General features: G+C 33.4%; 2 protein-coding genes across 2 annotated transcripts; one reads left to right on the forward strand and one right to left on the reverse strand.

The window, feature by feature from the left end:
• Nucleotides 1-2,047: 2,047 nt before the first annotated feature.
• On the reverse strand, nt 2,048-7,301 carry LOAG_07251 (hypothetical protein; the record flags this gene model as incomplete). The annotated part of the gene is made up of 10 exons (XM_020447378.1): nt 2,048-2,099; nt 2,215-2,324; nt 4,203-4,316; nt 4,497-4,661; nt 5,112-5,204; nt 5,373-5,597; nt 5,919-6,082; nt 6,475-6,660; nt 6,878-7,067; nt 7,188-7,301. 10 exons carry the CDS (start codon nt 7,299-7,301, stop codon nt 2,048-2,050), a joined length of 1,413 nt encoding a protein of 470 aa, XP_020302384.1.
• A 4,897-nt stretch (nt 7,302-12,198) lies between these two features.
• On the forward strand, nt 12,199-15,305 carry LOAG_07254 (hypothetical protein; the record flags this gene model as incomplete). The annotated part of the gene is made up of 9 exons (XM_003142786.1): nt 12,199-12,387; nt 12,534-12,706; nt 12,879-12,957; nt 13,243-13,410; nt 13,628-13,780; nt 14,452-14,538; nt 14,614-14,748; nt 14,935-15,121; nt 15,226-15,305. The coding sequence occupies 9 exons, from the start codon at nt 12,199-12,201 to the stop codon at nt 15,303-15,305; spliced, it is 1,251 nt and encodes a 416-aa protein (XP_003142834.1).
• Nucleotides 15,306-15,461: the final 156 nt, after the last annotated feature.

Below are 15,461 nucleotides of genomic sequence, written 5' to 3' on the forward strand. Positions count from 1 at the left end.
TATATATATATATATATATATATATATATATATATATATATATATATATATATATATATATATCTGTGATGTGACATTTGAATGGGTTATTTGTAAAGGGTGTAGATACAATAATCTCCACGAGTTACAAAAAACTTCAACTTATTCATTGTCAGGAATTTCTGATTTTATTCAATGTATGAAAATAATTGAATGACATTTCCATAAATCTGAGAACAAAGAGTTTTTCTTTAAATTTCTTAGTGTCTACTCATTTCTTGAAGATTCATTCTATTTCTAATGAAGAAAGCTTTTGAGCATAATTGGACAAATTACAAATTCTTTATTGATTCCTTGTTGCGCAATTTCTTTTTTCTTTGGTTCCTTCTGCTGGACAAGTTCTAGTTGGCCATTTCTATAATAATTAGTAATGTATCAGATACATATGTACCAATTTCTTCTGGTTTCTAATAAGCACCTCTTATTTCTATTTTTGTAAGCTAAGTGGGAATCTTTTAATTGGATAAAAGATTCCAAAGAGTTATTAGTTTCATTTCCCAATAATTATTCCAGTCTTTAAAATTTTAGGACAAAAAAAAATTTGTATTTTTCTCTCTGTTCCACTAGTTTCCTACTCTAATGCAACATATTTTTTCACTATTTCTACCCACCCATAACTACTGATCCTTCAGCTTTATTGCTAGATGACTCTATTGCAATATTTCTCGTCCTTAATCACACGTTACTGCCACTTCAGCAGAATTTTTACTTCTTATGGTATCCTACGTCAAGTTTAAAAGTAAAGTTGAAGAATATAATGGCCTGGTATCTCTGTTTAAACTTTAGCCAATATGCTGCATTCTAACGACGCTAAATAAAGTTACGTTTTGAAAGAATATATCAGTCCGAAAATCAGATGCATCTCTGTTTATGGCATATGGGTGGTTACGGTATCGTGTAACGGTCAGTTATCGATATCAGTCAATTTTCATTTTTGCATTAGGCAGTTGATAAAAAAATCAATACAAGGATGCTATTTGGAATGCATCCAGACAGTTTTTGTGCTTCCCGGAGACATTTTTTATTTGTCTGGAGATAGTGTGTTCATTAGAATAAGCAAACCATTCATTTAATGCTTGTCTTTTGTTGCTGCGATTCTTTTGAATTTCTTCTCCTCAACAAAGTAACTTACAAAACAGTCCAGGTATTTAAATTCAACAAGAGAAGAGAATGATAGAATCGAATGGAAACAGCTTAGCAGAATGAAATTAGATTTATGGGAAGCAATGAATCTTACCACTCTTCCACCATATTTGGCGATAACGAACATGGAAAGCAGAAAAAAACAGTATAATTAAATCATCAAAATCAGGAAAATAACATGAATACCAATCCTAATCAATTAAGCAATTAGTTAATATAATTCGAGAAGTATGTGTCATTTATTAGCAAGCTAATAGGAGACATAAAATGAAAGTTGATAGTCAACCAAACTATCAACTTCACCAAGTGTCTCTGATTTTGAACCCTCAATATCCTCTTACTTCAATCGATGTTTCCAAACGCATGCTGCACTCAATCGTTCTTATCAAGGGTCGGATTCAATACTTAAATTTTTGTTTTCAATATTTTATCACTGCTTTCTATTTTATTTCCAGCATTTCGGGAATTCATACAGATTTTTCATCAAGTGCTCTGAATGATGATAAGACTCTTCCAAAATTCGTTTCGGATGGAATAATTAATTCTGAAAAATGTAAGACAGAAATCATTTTGTTGCCATAATTCCATTATAACTAAGTCCATAAAAAGCAACCAAAACTTATTTATAATTTTTAGAAGGTCTCATTATGTTAATTAACTCACTTATAACTTTATCAAGCGTATATTAGTTGCGAATTTGCGCTCGCTGTCCTGGCATAGTGAGATCAGACAAATATCTGGTCTAGTAAGTGGCGCTGTATTTCCTGCTTACCAAACATTACTTTATTCATGATGACACAAACAGCATTACTATCATTTAAAGTAACCTTTGGGAAAAAGTGGTTCACCGTGCAAAGTTTTTTTCTCAAGCAACAACATCTACTGGTTCCGGTGCATGGGGTGGTAATGGTCGCACCCTAAAATGTGAATGTCCGAAAAAAATTTCAATTCTAATGGTAGGAAATGAAATAGGAAGCAGAATAAGACTCTTAAAGTATCTCTAAGGTAGTGGAAATGCATTACTGGCATTACCGGTTACTGAATACAAAGAACTGGTCTGGGACCGTCCAGTCTGGAACTTGTTCCTTCTTTAGCTCCAATGAAAAGTTTTCCAACGAAAGGTATATTATTGCATAAAATATCTGCAAGCCAATAAGGTGCTGGGATGGGACATTTTATGCTTAAATTTAAATAGGGAAGAACCCAAGAAAAGAATCAATTATTTAATTAGTTATCCACTTTTATTTTTATCAACTTTTCGTAAATTATATTTAAGTTAACAAACAACAGAATACTAAAGTACCAAAGGATTATGCACGGAAGACACCTAATCCAAGTCCATAGTCAGATACATTATCTTGCGTCGATCATATGCTACATTGCAGATACCCTGAAAAAGTTGAGTAGAAGAAACCACATCGAAAATAGTTTTCAATCCATCCTAAATAATGGCACTAGCTCTATAAGTAGTTATGAAAAGGAAATCAATCAGTTCTTATCCGCTTGCTCATTGGCTACTCAATGATAACATCTCATTAAAGACTGCGAAAAGGTGGAAAAGGAGGAGTAAACCGTTAAATTTCGATAAATTTGGAACGAAATTCAAATAAAAATGGAAATTTCCAAATAAAGACCAGAAAGGATATGTAAATTAATATAAAAAGAAGTAAACAAGTACAATTCCTGCAAATTTCACATAAGAAAAAGTTAAAATATAGCAAAGTAAAAAGAAATTCAGACATTGCAAGGAAGGGCATACATTTCAATATAAATCATTATCAATGAATAAATGGTGAAATCTGAAACCTCCACAGTTCAATTTTAGGTCAGATTCAGATCGATTCTGCAATTCTAATCTTTTATCCGTTCATTCAAATTGGTTATCAAAAAATTGGCAAGTGCAGAGAGTGATACCAGATATTGTGATAATTGAATCACAAAACTGTCTTCCTATAATTCAAGCCATTTTCATTCATGTCTCTGCAAGTTTTCAGAAATAAAATATATGTTATGCCATTGTACTTTTTCCACTTAGTCCTAAGAAACACTTTTTAGTCGTTCAGTCTTTATATAATCTGTCCATAGCAAATGATTTCTAAATTTTATTTTGAGATTTGAAGGGCCAACTTCTTCCATCGATTTTCAAATTATGAGCTTTGCTGCGGACAGATAAAGCTGTCAATTTCTTACTATACACATCAGAATCTTTTGCTTTGCTCCTTATCCACCCAAAATTTAAAAGAAAATAAGCGAATATTTAGCAAGAATATGTTGCGTTGTTTATTAAAGTCCCAATAAAATGGAATCTCAAGATGATATAAATCGGTAATGAAAGAAGATAGGTCATTGATTTCCAGCTGATTTCATTTTCTATTTGACAGCAAGTGCTATTTCGTTAACAACATTTTACTCAGACAAAACTGAGTTTATGAAATTTGTTTGCGGCAATAACATAGTTGCGGCTGCGGTAAGCAGAAGTTGATCGGTGTTTGGAAACTAACACAAGTGTAAAATGAGAAAGAACCTCAATTATGCATAATGGCAATAATGAGGTAACAACATCATCATCACCATCAAAAACAGGAATGATAACGATATGCAAAAGAATTATGTTTGTTTTTTTTTGAATTTTGAAAAACTGAAATACTTGCACTGCCTTCATAGATCACCCTTCAACTGGAGAGCTCCGTTTTCTCTCACTTTCTCTGAATCCATGTCAGTGTAATACTATTCAACCAAGTTTGAATAGACAATGATTTTTTGAAATTTCAGAAAAACCTTGTTTGAAATTATACTTTAAACTCTATATCGATATCATGTTTCCGTGCAATTTCATTAAGGATCTCATTCACCGATCGTTTCTTAGTTTCGGGACAGTAAAGTATGATAAGGATAAGAAATACAATGGATGGAAAAATAAAAATTAGGAATGAATATCCACAGGTGGTTGTTGCGAGTGGATAGAATCCAAAATCTAATACTATTTTAGTAAATGATTCGATTAATGATAGAATAGTGACCGTTCGAAGTATCATGCTTTTTGGTACCAATTCAGCTGAATAAAACCTCGATATTGATCCAATACCAAGTGATGTTACAAACAAAATTATCGATACACCTGTCAGTGTTCCAAACTGAAAGTGCAATCATATTATGAATGGTTTCAATAGAAACTCTTCTGATTATAAATGCAATGTAATAAAATTTTGAAATTAATGAATGGATCTCCTTCCCAAGGCCATCATAAAATACTTCGCTTTTCTACAAATGTAAATTGCGCTGTACGAAATATTTACATCCACTGAAAATGGTACCTTTGCTGCTTTACCAACTACAACAGAAACTATTGTCATTGAGAGAGCTAATATGCTGACGAATTCAGATATGATCAACATTGGTCGTCGTCCAACACGCTCAATGATAAATATTGGTATCAATGATAGAGGTAGTCTAATAACTGTATTGGCCAGTGAACCCCACTGCAAGCATTTCGTTTAGATACAATTATTAAACAAAGGTTTTTAAATTAAGCAAAAAACGCTACCAAACCGATAATCTGTAATTTGTGAACCGTCTTTTCCGTTAAAACTATTTTCTCGTTCTCGAAGAGCTAAAATCATCCATGCAATTTTATCTTCTAATCGGAAAGGCCTATCTTGCAGTTACACATCCAGTGTATAGTAGAAGTAAAGACCAAAGTAGAATATACCTCAGCAAGCTCCAGGCTCTGGAAAATATACAATCCGAAGCAGTGAAAACAAAGGTGTCGGTTAATCTAACTCTTCACATCAGCTCTACGTTGGAAACGTAACTATACCGAATATCGCTGTGGTTTATTTATTGTTATAGTTAATAACTCTATCAGTAATCCACTCCTTTTCTAATAGAATTAAATCATTATGAAAATGAGCAATGAAATATTTCAAGACCTGAGAGAATGTTTTTTGCCATCTGCCCAAATCATAGTAAATAAATGTATTAAATGACCGGATAACTCGAGCTCCCGTAAATACATAAGCAATCTGAAACAAATCACAAGTTATCAGTGGAATGATTCCAAATTTGGAGAGTTCACGGAAGTTTCAAGCTTAAAAGTTTGTGCCTTTATTTGAAAAATCCAAAAAAGTATTTGATAATAAAATCTGAAAGTGAGTAGATGAACTTCACTGCGATTGAAATTGCTAAGCTACCTTGACCATAATCCCGATCCAAGCTCCTAATCGTATAATTGCTGAAAGTGGATCATTCGCCTTCCATGGCATAAACATAATTTCCAAACCATTCGGCTGCATTGTTTTACCCATACCTTTTTCCTGCTTTTCCTTCCTTTGACCGTCCTCCTCATATTTTATTATTTCTTCATCGATCTCTATATCCTTTTTGAGGCCGTGATAGGCACGAATTGCAACTGCAGCCTGCGATGGTTCTGTTTTAAAAGTGATTTGTTTTAATTTAAATTTAGTCGTAAATTCAAAAATTAATTGCAAAATTTTAGAATTTAAATAAAAAATCTGTTTGCTTTCTGTAAAATAAAGCCAAGCAGAAAAAAATGGAATGTACTCAAAGATCAATTAGGCATAACTGATACCTTTCATTCCACTTGGCATTTTACTTTTCAAAATAATTAGAGAAATTCATCGACGACAATTGCAGGAAATCAACACGAAATCCAGTGTCGTCTTTGTTTATAGAGCTTAAATTAAGTATTAAATTGTTGAACTAAAAATAATACATACTTCTTGTCGATTATGACGGAACATCAGCGCGTACTGGGGTGATTCATGCATTCGGATAAATACCACTAGGGAGACAACAGTAACAGTAAGAGGTACCGTGAACATAAACGGCCACAAATCCGATGTTGATAGGAGTACTCCAAATAACTGCGTTAATAAGTTACCTGTAGAGTTTACAGTATTTCAATATGAAATGAGAAATTTACAAGTATTGAATTACTTATTTAGTATTGAAATATTTAAACAGTCTTTTGAAACTGTGAAAAAAGAAATTTAACTGAAAAATTTGAAAATTGAAAGTATTCGGGCATTTTCGGCGTCATTATTAAACTGCCAACATGTTTTTAAGAGTTAACCAGAATTGTTTCATTTATCATAGGCTTATTTTCATTACTTGAAGAGTACTGAAGTCAGTTTTACATTTGATGAATTGAGAAAGTAAGTAGAAAAAGGAGAAAAAAGTTGCTGAAAATTCGCCAACAGTTTCAGAACTCAAAACAAGCGAGACATCTCTGTATTTTTTGCCAGTAATAACATTGAAATCAAATGAGCTGACCGACTGTAGCGATTACTTCCTGCCAGGAATTGACAAATCCCCGTTGCGTAGTTGACGCACTTTCTACAACCCAAACGGTTTGCACAACGATTGCAATTCCATTCGCTGTACCCCAAAAAAAACGACCAATTACCAGTGTTTCATAGTAGGGGAAAGATAACCGCGTCAACATCGAAAGTAGTAATGCTGAAAAAGGGTATGTATTCATTGTCGGATAATTTGTCGAGCAAATTTGGCCTATACATTAAGAAGATAACTTAGCGAAGTGAAGCAATCTTGACAGTGTTTAGTGATGACACAAAATGACATAGTATTAAACCTATATAAAAACCTTATCATTGCTTGTTATCTGAGATACACTTACTGATTGTAAAGTAAAACGCTGATCCATTATGATACCTACCAGGAATAGCAATGAGACAGGAAGTGATAGCAGTCCAACGACGGCCGATTCGATCACAAATCAGATAAGCAATCATTTGACCAACAATACCAGAAATGGGATTCATTGCATTGATTAACGACCAAAGAAAATCCAAAGCCAATGGATCAATCGATTTTCCAGATCGTGCTATTGTTGACTCATTGATGAACTTAAACTTATGACTGGTCAACTAACTTTTCGCAAAAAAAATTTCCCGATTTTCTTTCCAACAACTTTTTTGAATTTTGGAAAAATCTGAAAATTTGACAGGCAAGCAAAATGCAGCTACCTGCTGTATTTCTAGATATGGCTGATTCAGTATGGACAGTAAATATGCTTGTTGAAAATTTCCATTAAAACACGCAGCTATCGATAAGGATAATAAATACGGTGATAGGCCCATGTTAAATCCACTTTCTACTGCTCAAAAAACTTGTCAAACTTCTCGAATTCTTCAAAAGAGAAAGCTCGTAAACGATCTGAAATGGAAGAAATATTCGGTATAAAAAGTTCCGTAATTTGACGCTACCAACGGCCCTGCATCACATAAACTTTTCGTCTCAGCAAACTTATCTTAACCTTTAAAGTTATCTTGGACAGTTGGAATACACGACCATGGTGTTAAATTAACATCGAAATATGCGACATAGATGGAAACGAAATCACATTTGGTCAAATGAGGGAGAAATATCGAATTCGTGATCAAACTACAGCTTTTAACCAATAATTATCATTACACTATTTGAAAAAATTCAGAACAAAAAGGCAATAAATTAGCGTCAATTATCGGTAGTTGCTTTGTTATTTATTTATCCGTTCGTAAATTAAATTTGATAACACCCGCTTAAAACAGCCAATTTTCATTTAATTAAAGAATTGATTTAACATGATTTACTAACTTTCATTAGCAATGAGTTAATCAAATGTTGCAGAGAACCCTGTCAATTGTGGTTATTCCGTTGGATTTTGCAAATATAACCTCACAATAAAAATTTAACTGAAATAATCTTGAGAAAGAATGTATAATAATAATTTCACCCTTTAATTGACACAAGTATTACATCCCTTCTCAAATGCAATCATAGAGTGTTAAAATATCGTGATAAATGAGATAAAGTTACTGAAGCCTTCCAAATAAAAATTCATTAACGTTTCATCATTCGATGAAAACTGAGCAAAGCTTTGGAGCGAAGAAGCATATACAGTACGAAAATGCAGAAAAGTAATAATTTATACTGAAAATAGTATGTCTTTTACAATTACGCAATCATTTCATGTTTCTGCACATTATTTTTAGTTTATTTTTACAATAATAGAGAAAAAAGGAGGAAAAGAACTCTAATGTAAATATCGAAACTGAGAACAAGTCGTCAAAATTCTGCTTCCTGTTAATGAGTCCTTTCTGTTTGAATATGAGGACTGATAAGGAAAAGTAGTCATCGTTTTTATCAGTAATGCAGCTTCTCTAACACCACTGATGCTTTTGCAGCGATGAACTCGTCACTTTGGAAACTAATGTTGGAGGAAGTGTTAAGAGTAGGTATAATGATAATAGAAAATCGAGCAACATGATTTAATGCTTTCAGCAAGAATTTCTTTACCAAAATGGTTACGAGAAAATTTTAAACTTATAGTTAAAATTCCGGAACTGGAAGAAAAAAATGATGTTTTTGCAGTGGTGATGAACTCGTCATTTTGGAAGTGCTTTCAAAATTAAATTAATTGAGTTCGGTTCTTTAAGATGTTTTCAGAAATTTTCTCAAGTTTTGAATAACTGAAAATAGATTTCATTTTAGTTGGTAATAATGAAGTCTCTGGGCTCACTATCAGATGTGCAGTAGAATAATGGAACAGTCCTAGAAGAAACCCTAAAATGTTGAGTCATCACACGATAGAAATTTGTAGGATCTATATTGTAAAAAAACTAGCTGTCGATCAAGGGAATCTAAAAATACAAATAATGTGGAGTCACAGATGCAGAATGAATTCAAGACCTGTCGGATTACCGGAATTAAAGTTACACTCTAATAAAATCTCTACGATATCTACCAGATAGGATGGTGAAATCCTGTAAGTAAAATCAAGACAGTGAGGAAGATATAAGCTAACAATGGTTGGAATATCAAAAAGATATCTCAGTATTTATTCATGGTTATAGAATGTACCATGTGAGGGGCACCACACCTCTTTGATAATCCCGGTAAAGCATACAAAAGCTCCAGCTTCTCCTCTAATCCTATAATATATATATAGAAAAAATCCTACACAGTCAATCTTAACAATCAAGCAGAACACAACGTTTTCTTTGCATATCCACCACTATGGATGGCAGATTACAATATTTCTTTCTTTCGTTAGATACATTCTATACAACATATCCTCAACTCAACGAAGGACAAACTCTTATATCTCCAACCATTACCGCAACCTATCAACAAACTGACAGTCAAAGGCAACGACAAGGAATTTGTTAGCTGATTGTTTATTTATAACTCATTTATTATTTTGTCTTATCAATTTGCATCTGGCAGGTATTATAATAATTAAATATATCTATCTATCTAATCTATCTATCTATCTATCTATTTATCTATCTATCTATCTAATCTGTCTATCTATCTATTTATCTATCTATCTAATCTATCTATCTGTCTATCTATCTATTTATCTAATCTACCTATCTATCTATTTATCTATCTATCTATCTAATCTATCTATCTATTTATCTATTTATCTATCTATCTAATCTATCTATCTATTTATTTATCTATCTAATCTACTCTAAAATCTAATCTTTACGCATATTTCATATACTAAGAAGAGTGAGGTAAAAACATCACAGCGGTGTCACTCACCTCTGAACGGAATATTCAAAAAAAAACATTTGATGGAAAATTGAGTTTTCCAAACAAAAATTGAGTTTTTCCAGAAAAAAAATTACTTGGATGGCTTAAGTCAATTATATTCATTGACGAAAGTAATTGCTTTTTTACCGAAAGTTCTACTTACAGCGAAGTTTACTTATCAAACAAACACCGGGCATAAATCACGTGAAGTATGCGGAAGGTTTCGGGGACTTAAATCACAGTCTTCTTTAATTTTATTTTCACACGGTTAAAATATGGATGTAATACAGGAGACAGCATTAAAAAACTCTACATATTCAGTTAAATTTCGAATCTAACTGAAGAATTTCGGTCTTCGCTCAAGATTTTCGAGATGTTGATGGTTTAAGTTAGCGCCGATGAAAACCAGATTTTCTTTATGGAACCACTGCGTAACAGGCTCAGTCAGCTCTAACCTACTGCTTATATTGTCAAACAGTAGTCACCTGGAACAACACTGAAGTGTTTCACTGAGAACATTGCAGATATCGCTGACATCCCAAAAATATTGTTGATGCTATCATTGTATGTTAATCTCAAGCATCAAAGCCAAATTATAATGTCTCACTATTGGCCACAAATTCTTCGTATGTTTATGAACGTTCTACATTACCTTCCTCAACTTTTTAGAGAAATAAAATACTTTTACAGCTGATGTCGTTCGGTAGATGAATAGCCCTCAAGTCATTATAGTGATGCAATCATAAAATTCCGGAATTCAGTGGCATACGCAAGTTGCTGTGCCGTAAAACAGGACAATGACATTTATTTGAGACTGAGCAAACAAACCACGATAACAATAAAATTCCAAAGAGTGGATCGAAAAAAATTAACGAATACCAACTCAATTTATATAGCATCCCAAGAAGCGTCACAAACTGCCATCCAGCCATGACAGTATACGGCGTTGGGATTTGCAAAAAGCAGTCTGCAACAACATTTCTGTACCCTTTTCGATAACGCTTACAAAGCGTTCAACCTGACCACTGAAATGAGGATAGGGAAAACAAACAGAAAGTACTGGAATTCAGTAGATGTGAATTTTAGTAAACAAAGTAAATCAATATCAGCGAAATGGCTGTTGCCCAAAAAGTTATGGAAAGGCTGCCAGGATATCATTTAAGACTTGAGGAAGTGCTATTTTGGAAATTAGCTGGACAATTATTGATGAAAAGAGCAAATAACGAAAGAATTTTTTAAAAAATACCAGCGCGTATAAATTCGATTAATTCGTATAATTTGATTTCTTATACCACTTGAGTTGTATGCATATTTCTTAGATTCAAAGAAGAGAAAATGAAACGAAAACTTTGCTTATGGATTGCTCTTTAACATCGAGATAGACTAATTTTTATTAGGACAATCAGATGAATAATTCATGGCTTCGTATAATCGCGGAAAAATGACCAATCCAGTGTCACGTTTTGGGCAAAATAGCGCATCCGCTTGCGATGTCGAGACCGACTTCGTTTCTGATTTTGTTAAGCAGAAGACGAATCTTGGATATGAAGACCACATATACACATGAAGCATTTGAAGTGGTCCTCGGCGAGTAATGGCAGTTTTAAGCTCCGGGATTTACAATTTATCTTTATGGTGAAATCTCTTCAATCATCTCCTCCAAATTTGAGGCTACTGTAACGAAAATTGGAGGGCGCCATGAAACTGTTTGAATGTAACATCCTATGGAAGCATGATAAGGTGTAGTGGGCATATTTTTGGTGTACGGACATCGACAGCTTTTAAAGCAGTACTCTCCTACCTTCATCCAATTCCTTACTGCTGATTTTGAATAGATCGTCAATAATACGATACCAGGCTAAAAATGTTTGGTGTATTCAGGATTGCATAAGAGATAAATGACGGATTTCATGACTGGATGTGATGAAGGCAACTCTCCTCCGGTAATATAGTTTAGTTCGTTGAGATGGTAGGATAATTGTGATACGGGGTGCGATTGATAGTTAGAAGGTTGTTGCTCGACATTTTAAAGTCTTTTTTGAAAATAGACGTAACAACCCATGTGTGGATTCAAACTGATAGGAAATATGACATACAATGTCAGCATTCCTTCTTAATGAATTAACTAACAGGATATCACCAAACTTAACTTTTAAAACGGGTCAAGAACGTCAGCAAACCTTGTCACTTTGGTATGGCGTCAATCACAGTTCGTAACATGCTACGAGAATGCAAATGTCCGTTTCGAGGGAGTTGTACATGTTGGATGGACAATTGTGATACGGGGTGCGGTTGATAGTTAACAGGCTGTTGTTCGAGGTGGAAGAGTGTGCAGATATGGCACACTGTTATTGCAGTTGGGAGTGAAAAAGTTTACGATTGAGAAGTAAACATTCGTTAAATCCTATGTAGGTGTGGACATGAGCTGACATCATCCATTACAGAAGAACCGAAATGATGAACTCCGAATTGTTGGATAAGAATTTCGGAGTATGTTTTCCGGAGGAGTTGGATGGTGCGTTGGATACTCAACAAGGTTCCGCAAATTGCTGTAAATTCAATCGTTGGGGTTCACTGATTGCCGTTGGGAGTATTGATGGTCGTGTTTACATTTTCGATCTCATAACCAAAGGAGTCGTTAAAGTGATTTTTCGTAATATTATCTGAGCAACGGTAACCGTTTTAATTATCTTTTTCCCAAACACTGTATTTTTGTGCCATTCTATATTTGCTATGATTTGTCACTAGCCATTGTTTCATAAGGCCATGAAACCTGAGGAGTATTTCAGAGTTGGGTTTGTCATGGTTATTCTATTACATCACTAAGTTGGTCACGTGATGGCCGTAAATTATTGACAGCAAGTAACGATTGGTCCGTAGCAATCTGGGATGTTCTAGAAGGATCTCGAATTGAACGACAAATTTACGGTTCCCCCGTTCTTTGTGCAACATTCAATCCGCGGTTCGTTATTGCTGCATCATTTTTTCTGTTATCTTCTATGTCTAACAGCTTTAAAAAATGCAATGTTGAAAACCTTGTATTCATTTTTAAATATTTATGTTGAATCATATTGAGTAATAGGAAATCGCATCTGTCTTTTTATCTAGTCTTCCTTGAATGATTTAATTTCCAGCAATGATAAACACATATTGGTTATTTATTTGGGTGCTAATCCAGTGCTCCTAGATTTGGAAGCGAAACTGCAGACAGAAGTAAAATTTTTTTGCATAAATTTTGAGCTAAACATGAGTCATTTCCTAAAAGGGATTGAAGGTAGTTAAGGATACAAGATTTTTATTAAATTTACCAGCCATTGTTTTGTCCCTTGCAGATAAAGGAAACCTTCGTATCTCTGCAATTTTTGGCTGACGTTCAGAATGGAGTCTGTGAGAATGTTGAGCATTAGTCAACGTGCTCGATGATAATATTAAATCAGAAGGATATAATTTTTTTTTTTAATAAACTAGCGAGGACAAGATAGTCTGCTTTGTTTTTAGATAAAGTTTCCTGATGAAATCGATGATCAGCCCGGAGAGGTTACCGTGGGAACATTTGATCGTAGAGGAAAATACATCGTTACCGGTAGTAGTAAAGGACGTATTGCTTTTTACAGTGCCCAAACATTAGAATTGATCACATTTGTGAAACAAAATGCCACACATCAGGTTATTTATCATTTTTTTTTCTTTTTGATGAGAAAAATAGGACTTGGATGAATGCAGAAAGGTTGGATGTTCAAATTCATTCAAGCTTTCAGCAGATCTCTGACGGACTAGTGGAGATAAAAGAAAGTTTTTTTATAAGCCTGTAGTTGCTGTTATTATCGAAAAGCATTTATTCAAATTTTTGGTGTGTGCAAAATTTTAATTGTGCTGTTTTCAGATTAAAAATGTATTGCTAACACGTCGAGGTGATTTCTTATTAACAAATTCTCAGGATCGTATCATTAGGACTTACAAGCTGGATGTTTTACTGAAAAAACATCATGGAGCTATTGTTGAGCCACTGCAGAAGCTTTTAGATATAATCAATAAAGTTTGTTTCTGCTTTATATTGTTGCCTGGGGTTATAAGTACTAACTGACATAAATCTTATTCCGTTTCACTACCTTAAATTATATTGTTACTGTTCTAGCAAGTTCCTCAGAATTTGCTTCCTTAATTACTAACTGTAGGAAACAAAGGTAATAGTAATTATGTAAATGCTAAAACACCACTGTTTTCTTGATTCAAATGTTACCAATGTTAAAGAGTTAAAATGTATAGATTTGTTTTAGCGTATTTGGCTTTGAATTAATTTCGTTGTCAAGTTAGAATCTAGTATGTGTCAAGTTTTTGTGCTATTGAATGACATGGAGTTCGCGAGTGGGGTTTGGAATTCTGGAATTCTTATTTTAAAACTCCAACTATAAGTATTTTCATGCTTCATGGAAAGCAATATGTGTGTCAAACGATGGTGATTACATCTGTGGCGCTAGTACTAAAGCGCATTCGTTGTATATTTGGGAAAGGAATTCTGGAAGTTTAATCAAAATGTTGCATGGCACAAAGGTGATACAAGTTGAACATTACATTGCTTAAATTCATAAAAACTTGAAATGACTTCTCTCGGTCAAATTTGCTAATTCATTCAGCAATGAATAAGTGATTGAGTATCTATTGAAAAATGCATATAGTAATCAAAATTTCATTTTTCTATAATTTCAGGGTGAGACTTTACATGATGTGCAATGGCATCCTACGCGCCCCATCATACTTTCAATTGCTAATGGTCTTGTTTCCGTTTGGACTCAGGTTAGTTTCTTTTCCTTTCTATTTAATTTTTTGCTGTCCACTGAGTTTTTAGAAGAAAAATATCAAAATTTTTAGGCTCATGTTGAAAATTGGAGCGCTTTTGCACCTGAATTCACTGAACTGGAAGAAAATGTGAAATATATCGAAAAAGAGTCGGAATTCGATTTGGAGGATGAAGATGCAGATGAACCAACTCCACAAACTTCCAAAGTCTTTGCAAAATTTGAATTGAATTAGATGGAAAATAAGTTATTAAGGGTTGCGGATCATATTGACTAAATTTTGGGTTTTATTCTTGTCATATTCTTTTCGTGCGTGTAATAATTTAATAGTATTATTAAATGTAATAATATTACAGTGTTAAAGTTAACAATTTAAAGTGAATGTCTTAATTAGGTAGAGGACGACGAAATTGTTGACGTTGTAACCCTCAAACCAAACGCTGTGTACTGTAGTTCGGATGAAGATGATGATGGTAGCATGTACGTCACTGATTTAACTGCTAAACGTGGCCCACTTTGGTTTCTACCAATTGCACCCGAAATCGAAAATCCAGAAGAAAATCCAGCGTTATTATTGACAGGTATTTACTTTAATTACTTCACATGTTAGGAATTTGTTTGGATTAGATTTAACGTCTTAATTTTATCAATTCATTTTTCTCAACTCTCACGTTACTTTATTTAGAAACAGAAGAAGTGACGAATACGCTTGACGCAGAATCTTACTCAGGTTCTGTTCACTATATTTTCCTTTTCTTGGGTTAATTGCTTATTGTTTTTCATTTGTTCAAATTTCCTCTTTTTGTTTATATATATATGCACACACATATATATACGTATATATATATATATATATATATATATATATATATATATATATATATATATATATATATATATATATATATATATATATATATA

The sequence above is a fragment of the Loa loa genome (assembly GCF_000183805.2).
Source record: "Loa loa unplaced genomic scaffold supercont3.9, whole genome shotgun sequence".
NCBI lineage: Eukaryota > Metazoa > Nematoda > Chromadorea > Rhabditida > Onchocercidae > Loa > Loa loa.